This window comes from Vicia villosa, linkage group LG1 (assembly GCF_029867415.1).
Source record: "Vicia villosa cultivar HV-30 ecotype Madison, WI linkage group LG1, Vvil1.0, whole genome shotgun sequence".
Classification (NCBI taxonomy): domain Eukaryota; kingdom Viridiplantae; phylum Streptophyta; class Magnoliopsida; order Fabales; family Fabaceae; genus Vicia; species Vicia villosa.
Genome location: NC_081180.1, coordinates 137,023,144 through 137,033,073, shown reverse-complemented (window position 1 = coordinate 137,033,073; position 9,930 = coordinate 137,023,144). Strand labels below are relative to the sequence as shown.

The following is a 9,930-nucleotide window of genomic DNA, read 5'->3' as shown; positions in this document are numbered from 1 at the left end:
AAGTAAAATTAGCTTTGGTAAGCCTCTAACTAACTCAAGTTTATTCAGCTGAGATATTCTTCTCATGCTAATATGACCCAAGCGTCTATGCCACACCCATTACTCTTCATTCACAAACATTAATCATTTTACATCTTTATTTTTAAGATCAGAAAGCTTAATCTTTTAAGTGTTGTTTTTCCTCTTTCCAGTGAAGAGAACTGCGCCATATTTTTGACTCAAAACCTTACACATTTTCTGATTGAAAATAATGTCATAACCATTATCACTTAATTGACTTATGGATAACAAGTTATGCATTAAACCTTCAACATAAAGTACATTAAAAATAGAAGAAAGAAATCCATTACCAACTGTTCTAGATCCTGTAATTCTTCCTTTCCGATTTCCTCTAAAGCCTACGTAACCAGCATCTTTAAGTTTTAGGTTTTGGAACATATGCTTTCTGATATTTATTCAGAGATTTAGATAAACATAATTCTAATTGAGCACGAGAATGTTCAGAGTATACATGTTCTGAGTTAGACTCAGTTTTGTAATGTATCATTTTGATGTTGTAGTAATGAATGCTACATTGACATGCTCCTCATCAGAACCTGATCCTGATGCTTCCTGATGCTTCAGAGTCAGAGTCATCCCATGTTGTCACGAGACCTTTCTTTTTGCCTTTGAAGCTTCCTTTTCTGGTGCTTGCTTTCTTGAGATTTAGACATTCATTTTTGTAGTGTCCTGGCTCTTTACATTCGTAGCACGTAACTTCTTTACTTGATCTTCCTTTTCCAGATGTTTATGGATGATCTCCTCTGTTTTTGGATCCTCGGAAGTTGTTTTGTCTTTTCTTCCAGAGTTTCTTAACTCTCCTGGACAGAAGTGACATTTCATCTTCATCATCAGAAACTTCCACTTCTTCACCTTAGAAGGCTTTATTCTTTTCTAACTTGGTTCCTTCTGATATGGACTTTAGAGCAATTGTTTTTTCTCTTTTTTGAGGGTCATCTTCTTCTAGCTCTATTTAATGACTTATGAGAGAGCTAATCATCTCCTCAAGAGTTATGTTGTTCAGATCCTTAGATAGCTTCAACGTAATAACCATTGGTCTCCATTTCTTAGGTAGACTTCTGATGATCTTCTTAGCATGATCAACAATAGTATAACCTTTGTCTAGAACCTTGAGTCCTACAACCAAAGTTTGAAACCTTGAGAATATAGTCTCAATAATTTCTTCTTCTTCCATCTTGAAAGCCTCATATTTATGAATTAAGGAAAGAGCCTTAGTTTCTTTGACTTGAGCATTACCTTTATGTGTCATTCTTAACGAATCAAGAATGTCCTTTGTTGTATCTCTATTTTCAATTTTCTCATATTCGTTATAAGATATAGCATTGAGAATAATGGTTCTAGCTTTGTGATAATTCTTGAACTCACGTTTCTGTTCATCATTCTTTATGTTTCTGGGAATGGGAATACCAATAGCAGTAACAGGTGCTTCATAATCATTTGTGACAATCTCCCAGAGATCTTCATCATATCCTAGAAAGAAACATTCTAGTCTATCTTTCTAGTAGCCAAATTTCTCTCCATCAAAGACAGGATGTTTTGCATTGTAACTATCTCTTTCATTTTTCTTAGCAGGGGCAACCATTAAAGTTTTTCTCACACTGGACCTCTCTACACGGTTAAGTGTTTGATTATAAAATCAATAACAGAGCCGGATCTCTAATACCAATTGAAGACTAAGAAAAACACAAGAAGGGGAGTTGAATTGGGTTTTCTAAAAACTTTTCTTTCTGGAAAAATTATTCACCACAATCAATGAGATAGATAAGAAATGAAGGAATACAAACACGTTCGATTTATACAAGTTCAAGAAAAGGTTAATCTTGTCCATCCGCCAAGGTGATTTCGCCTTAGAAAAGGACTTAATCCACTGATCTTGAAAGATTGCAAATAACCTCTAAGAGTATAGAAAGACACCTTATCCCTCTCAAGTATTTAGATTAACAAACTAGTCACTTGAGGAATACAAATCTCAACAGATTTACAATAGAAAGTGTTTACAAAACAGTGCTTCTAAAATAAGCAAATGAAAACAACTCTTAGGAACAAATGTTAACACAACTAATGAGCAACAAATCTTGTATTCTATAAATTCTTAGAAATAGATTTCTCACAAAGGAGTGTTTAGAATAATCTCTCTTATATTTTCTTTTTCTTTCTCTTTTCTTTTACGTAGAAGATATGTATGCTGAGTTTGAAATATATTTGAATAGCTTGAGCAGCTTCAATATATTCATAGTAAATTGGCAGCTTTTTTGAGCTTGTGTGTAATACCCGATATCATATTTATTCAATCTTTATTACTACTAATGTGGTCGGTATAAAAGAAGATGAATAAATATGATATATATATTTCTACTAATTGGTCTATTGTGCTAGCAAAACCTATTAGTGGCAATAAGAGGGGTATAATGGTACTTTCACTCTTAAATAGAATTGGGGCTTATTTGGTTCACTCACTCTTCTTTGGTCAAAACAGAATTTTTGAGGGAGAGAAAGAAGAAAGGAAGCGTGGAAAGAAGAGGAAGAGAAGAGAAGAGTTCCAACTTGGTCCAAGCCTCACTTGCATGCAGCAGATTCTGTCCCAAATCTTGTTTCTGTCATCATCTCCATCTTGCTTTCAGCTCTATCATCATCTTCTTCATCTCTAAGGTGAGTCCCTAGTTAGTAACCATGGGGTTTTTGCGTGTGGGGATTCAATTGGGGTTTAGGGATTGTGAGTGAAGTATGAATCAATAATGCTAATCATGTTAGTTCTGCTATAATCCTTGCATATTGATGTTTCTAAATGTGTTTGTATAATACAATTTCGTTAGAACTGTATTGGGAGTGCAGGGGATCCATTATGGAGCATTTGGGACTGTTATAGACTCTTTAAAATGCAGAAAAATGATTCTGGTACAGTGTAACCGGTTACGGGTTTTGGTGTAACCGGTTACGCTGTTGAAAATTGGGAAATCTGGGCATTTTGCGTGTCCGTAACCGGTTACGGGTTCTGGTGTAACCGGTTACACTGAGTGGGAAAGGAAAAATTCAGCAGCTTGGGAAATTCATATCTCCCGTTTCGTGTACCCGTTTGACGTGTACCATATATCGTTAGAAAGCTAATTAAGTATACTATCTAGGAAAATTAACCTTGGTGTTTAAATATTATTTTTTTCGATATATCTGACGCACCTACAGTCAAGAGCGACACCGGTAACATGTGGATATTATGTTGTTATATTGAATTTTCTTCTTTATTCTTGAATGCTGTGTTATGTCATTGTGTACTATACTTGGAAATATGAGAACGCCGTCGTTTTGGTTAAACGATTGGATTGATTGTATTGTTTGTAACCTTGACATTACGTCATATTTCTGTATGCTTGAATCGAAGTGGCCGGAAGGCTAGATTGGGATGTCACTCCGACTATGTGGTCTATGAGTCTTCCCGGACCGTGTAGTCCAATGGAATAACCCGTTCATGTGTATTGTTCGATAAGGTGTGCATCTGAGCTACCGTTGCAGTGTGCTCGTGAGTGCCGTACGGGGTTCTTACTCACTTGGCATTAACACACACACTTGCGTGCTCGGTATGGTGGGGTTATGCGGCCATGTAGGCTAATTCATAATGAGGTAACTCACCTCTAGTGAAGTCATGTAGACTAATACTAGGCTTTCGCCCGATGGGCTCAGGCGTCAAGGTGGCGGTTTGTACTCAGCGTAACTCACTAGCGTGAAGGAGGTTAACGGGACAATGACGCCAATTAGGCTAAGGTCATCTCTCAGCCATTTAGGCTTTCGCGAACCCGTTTAACCATCTTGCAGTGTGCTTGTACAAGTCCCTTGACAATAGGCAGGAGGTTACTCATCGAGGATGCATTCATTCCATAATCTAGCCGAGGTTTATTTACACTTCTGGATTCCCCGTGTGTGGATGCGGGTTTGCATACTTGTTTGCTATACAGTGTGTATTTGTTTGAGGCAAGTCCAATGGTGGACGAGCCACTTTGTTTACTCCGTATTTGTACCGAAAGAGAGAATAACCCCGAATCCATGGTGGATTCGCTCATTTTTGTATGATCCCTATAGATCCGAGCGGACTAATAGGATAGGCGGACTCACTGAGATTTAGTAATCTCATCCCATTCCAATTATTTCTTTTCAGGTGGCTCGAGGCAAGATCGCGGTAAGGGAAAGATGGATTAGATCTTTTGGCGATGCTTGGATGTTTCTTTTAGTTCCTTATCGTGCTTACTAGTTCTTGTATTTTGGATATGTACAGATATGATGTACTTATATTTTGGCCATGAAACATTCGGCTTATGTATTCGTGTACTTCTATTTCCGCTGCAAACATTATGTAATGGTTGTCTTATGAACCATATTTAATACTTTATGCATATTATTCTAGACATATATGTGTGGGGTGTTACATTGTGAATTCAAAACATTCTTCAAAGGAGAGTGTCTTATATATATATATATATATATATATATATATATATATATATATAATTGATCAGTCACCATTTATACTAAATATTTGAGTCACAAAAGCGCCGAGAAACCATGATTAACTGTATAACTTTTTTATTTTCTGGTAAATTTTAAGTCATTTTTAGTTTAGTCTTTATTGTTACTCTTTAAGTGATTACTATCAGTTTTTACAAGTTTGGTATGTGTAGCATGTCTGTGCAGGTTCTAAAGATCGTAGTATCAAAGAACGCTTGGATCAAGACAGCAACAAAAGAAGAAAACCACATGCCCTGCCTGTACGCGTATCATACGCGTATGCCATGAAGAAAAGAAGAAAAAAAACAGCCTCACCGCCTGTACGCGTATCATACGCGTATGCCTAGAAGAAAAGCTGGAAAAACAGGCTCCCTGCCTGTACGCGTACCATACGCGTATGATGATCAGAAAAACAGGCAACCTGCCTGTACACGTACCATACGCGTATGCTCTGCTGCATTATGTCACCTTTCTGCCCTGTCTCGTACTGTACGCGTATGGCTTGTTGCCTCTTAAGAAGATACACGTACTATACGCGTATGGTGGCCCAAAATTTTCTGAAAAGCCCAGTACGTGTCTATATAAACCAGGAATGCGAATTTCACCGGGTTGGACAATTTTTGGGAGCGAATTTGCGATTGAAAGGCTGGAGAACAGAGTTTTCAGGGGAGATTCGTGATTGATCATCCTTGCAGATTAAATTCATCAAAAATTCTGTAATGAAAACAATCTTTATATTTATTTTATTTTCTGTTATGAGTAGCTAAACCCCCAATTTCTAAGGGGGGTGACCCTGATTTTGAATGTACTGAATTCGAATTTGTCAATGCAGTAATTTTGTTATTCATTGTTAAATTGATTTGTTCTTGTTATCATTCTTATTGCGTAAACCGTCGGAAAAACGGATTATGAGTTTTTATAAATATTAAGCTGGACAGCTATTGTTTATCGACCTGAATAAGAACATTTGATAATAAATATTATCTAGGACTAGAAATATTTTATCTTAACCGAAAAATTCTCGATATTTGAATGCTTGATCATTACCGTAATTGACTATGGACATAGAAGTTAGGGTATGTGTTCAAAGATCTTCTCACTAAGGATTTAGGATTAGATGCTCTAGAGAACCGGTAATCAACTGTTGTGAATTAAATTATTGCACTGATAAGTCGAAATTATTGCAGGCAGAATCATTCACCTACCCCTAGCATATTACTCATATCTGTTATTCGTTTAACTAATTTACTCGCTCTTTCTGAACTGCATATTTTAATCATTTATTTACAAACCAAACCAATTACCAGTGATCTTTTGTTTAATTGAAATCATATTCCAACTCTATATCCTCAAGCAGTCCTTGAGATCGACATTCGGAGAAAACTCCTTTTATCACTACAATAGGCAAAAATAGTACACTTGCTATTTTCCTATCAAGTTTTTGGCGCCGTTGCCGGGGACTGCCAAAGATAATAGAGTTAACAGAATTATTTCAATTAAAATTTTGTTGCTCTGCGACTAAAATTTTATTATTATAGTTACTTTTGTACTTTTATCATACTAACCTCTGTCTAATCTGTTTATGCGAGGCAAGGCCTCAGCTGATTTTCATTTTGACGCCGAACCCGAAAGATCTTTGTGTGCTAGGCTCCGACAGGCTAAACGAGAAAGACTAGCAGAAGTAGAAAGAGAGGAAGAAATCATTGTTCACTCCGAACATTCAGATTCTGAGTCAGACACAGGTTCACATCCAGAAGTTCATATCATGGCTGACTTACCTCCTCCGGAAAGACTTTTGGGTGATTATGGCAGAGAAAATAATCCAGCAGTGAGATTGACAATAGTCAATCAACCGGTAAATGTTGCTCACTTCCAGTTGCACCTGTCAACCATTCGTCAGCTGGAAAGTAAACCTTTTTCAGGAAAAGTCAATGAAGATGCCAACAAGCACCTACAAAAGTTCCTGACGATGACCACATCATTAAAAATTGAGGGACACTCAGAAGAGGCAAAACGGTTGGTCATGTTTCCATTCACCTTATCTGAGGACGCCGAAGAATGGTTTTATTCCCTATCTGCAGGAAGTATTACTACTTGGCAACAAATGGAAACAACATTTCTGAATGAGTATTTTCCAGCTTCTGTGTATATCCGCAAGAGGTATGGCATTCTGAATTTTAAACAGAAAGATGGAGAGTCACTTGGAGATGCGTACAAAAGGTTTAATGGGTTGAAATTGAAGACAAAGCAACTTATTGATACAGCTGCCGGTGGCTCAACTAATTTCTCAACAGCCACTGGTATTAAGAAGATTATTGAGGCTATTGCTGCAAATGAGCATTTGGAGCTCTATGATCGTACTGTGAGTCAACCTGAAGGAAAAATTGATTTAAAACTGGCAAATCAGGTTGTGAACATGGAAGATCAAATTAAAGCTGAAGTGGAGAGAAGACTGAAAGGTATGAATTTAGGTACTCAGACGGTAGCTCAAGTTCAACCTGCTCAAGCGATGGTTTGTGAAATCTGTGTTGGACCACACTTTGCCATTCATTGTGTTGCTACTGCAGAACAAGTGGAGGCTATAAAGTTCTTGAGGCAAAATAACCCCTACTCCAACACTTATAATCTAGGGTGGAAAAATCATCCAAATTTTTCGTGGAAGGATCAACAGGGTAATGTCCCAAAGCAAGTTCCTCAACAGCAACAGTATATGCCTCAGCAACAACCACCTTACCAGCAACAATATCAGCCACCTCAGTAATCCTATCAGCAACAAGGGCCGAAGAAAGCAGATTGGGAGATTGCCATTGAAAAAATGGCAGTGCAGAATGTTAAATTCCAGGAAGAGACAAGAAATAACCAAAGGAACACTAAATCTTCTATCAAAAATCTTGAACTTCAACTTGGACAGATAGCACAGCAGATCACGAGTTCTCAAGCACCAGGTGCTTTACCAAGTGCAACTGTGACAAATCCAAGAGAGCATAATAATGTGAGTGCAGTAACTACAAGAAGTGGAAAAGCAACTGAAGTCCTTGAAAAGAAAGTTGAGGAAAAAGATACACTGCTTAAAGTGGATCTTGAAATCTTAGAAAATAAAACACCACCAACAGAAGAAGTCATATTGAAGCCAGTTGTGAAGGAAAAGTCCATTGAGCAAAAGCCCATAATAAAGCTCCCATTTCACCAAAGGAACAAGAAGCAGAAGCAGGACGAGAAAAACTTTCAGAAGTTTATAGAAATGTTCAGGAAGTTGGAAATCAACATCCCATTCTCTCAGGCACTCGAGCAGATGCCTATTTATGCCAAATTCATGAAGGACATCATATCCAAGAAGCGCACCACTGACACTGACTCTGTTATACTAACTGAAACTTGTAGTGCTATTTTGCATGGTATGAAGATTCCAGTTAAAAAACCAGATAGAGGCTCGGTTACTATTCCCTGCACCATTGGAGATAGGTCCTTTAAAAGGGCTCTGATTGATTTGGGGGCTAGTGTGAGCCTTATGCCTTTGTCCATCTACAGGAAACTCGGGATTGGAAGAGTTCAAGACACCAGAATGACACTTCAATTTTCCGATCACTCAGTGAAGAAACCTTTTGGGATTGTTGAAGATGTTCTGGTTAAAGTTGATAAATTTGTTTTTCCTGTTGATTTTGTAATTCTGGAAATGCCAGAAGATGAGGAGATACCCCTGATCCTGGGTAGACCATTTTTAGAGACAGGTAGGTGTATGATAGACATTGAGAATGGTACTATGACTCTTAAGGTTTATGATGAGGAGCTGAAAATTAATGTGAGAAGCACTATGAAGCACAAAGAGGATGTAGGTACAAATCACTCAGTGGAAGTGATTAATCAGATAGTAGCCGATAACATTCAGAGTAGTTTTCCAGAATCACCGTTAGAAAGATTTCTGTGCTTGTCAACTGAGGAGAGTGATAATGAGAAGGAAAAAGAAATTCTTGCTCTACTTGATGCACAACCACCTTGGTTGAAATCCAAACCACACCGGTGGGAGGATTTAAGAGGTTCACCAGAAACAGAAGCTGAAAAGGAAAACAAAACAGGTACAAGTTCTGAGTTAAAACAACTACCTGTTAATCTTAAATATGTTTTTCTAGAATCTGGAGAAAAATGTCCTGCTATTATCAATTCTGAGTTAAATGAAAAAGATGAAGAAAAGTTGATATAGGTACTTAAGAGGCACAGGAGTGCTATTGGTTGGACTATCGAGGATATAAAAGGAATTAGCCCCACGGTATGCATGCATAAAATACTGATGGAGGATAATCAGAAACCGGTAGTGCAACCTCAAAGGAGGTTAAATCCAGCAATGAAAGAAGTAGTGAGGAAAGAAGTTGTAAAGTTGTTGGATGCAGGATTAATTTATCCTATTTCAGATAGTTCTTGGGTGAGTCCAGTACATGTGGTACCGAAGAAAGGAGGAACCACGGTGATCTTGAATGAAAAAAATGAGCTGATTCCAACTCGCACAGTAACAGGGTGGCGAGTATGCATTGATTACAGAAGACTCAACACTGCGACAAGGAAGGATCATTTTCCTCTTCCTTTTATTGATCAGATGTTAGAGAGACTTGCAGGGTATGAGTATTACTGTTTTCTGGATGGATATTTGGGGTACAATCAGATTGCTGTAGCCCCAGAGGATCAGGAGAAGACTGCATTCACATGCCCTTATGGTATTTTTGCTTACAGACGGATGCCATTTGGGTTATGCAATGCCCCAGCCACTTCTCAGAGATGTATGACATCTATATTCGCCGACATGCTTGAAAAGCATATGGAGGTGTTTATGGATGATTTTTCTGTTTTTGGTTCTTCTTTTGATATTTGTTTAGCTAACTTATCTCTTGTTTTGAAAAGGTGTCAGGAAACTAACCTTATTCTCAATTGGGAGAAATGCCATTTTATGGTGCAGGAAGGTATCGTGCTTGGCCATAAGATTTCCCATAAAGGAATTGAAGTGGACAAAGCCAAAGTGGAGGTGATAGCTAATCTTCCACCCCCCGTGAATGAAAAGGGGATAAGGAGTTTTATAGGACATGCAGGCTTCTATCGCAGGTTTATCAGAGACTTCTCAAAAGTGGCCAAACCATTAACCGATTTGCTTGTTAAAGACAAGCCCTTTAATTTTGATAGTAATTGATTAGCAACTTTTGAGACTTTAAAGAGTAACTTAAGTACTGCACCTGTTGTAATAGCCCCCGATTGGTCATTACCTTTTGAAATAATGTGTGATGCAAGTGACATTGCTGTGGGGGCTGTTTTAGGACAAAGAAAGGACAAACTATTACATGTGATATATTATGCTAGTCATGTCCTTAATCCGGCCCAAATGAATTATGCAAC

At 37.8% G+C, this 9,930-nt stretch overlaps 1 protein-coding gene across 1 annotated transcript; it reads left to right on the top strand.

The window, feature by feature from the left end:
- The first annotated feature begins 7,369 nt into the window (after nt 1-7,369).
- On the top strand, nt 7,370-8,752 carry LOC131655365 (uncharacterized). The gene has a single exon (XM_058925251.1). The coding sequence runs from the start codon at nt 7,370-7,372 to the stop codon at nt 8,750-8,752; it is 1,383 nt and encodes a 460-aa protein (XP_058781234.1).
- Nucleotides 8,753-9,930: the final 1,178 nt, after the last annotated feature.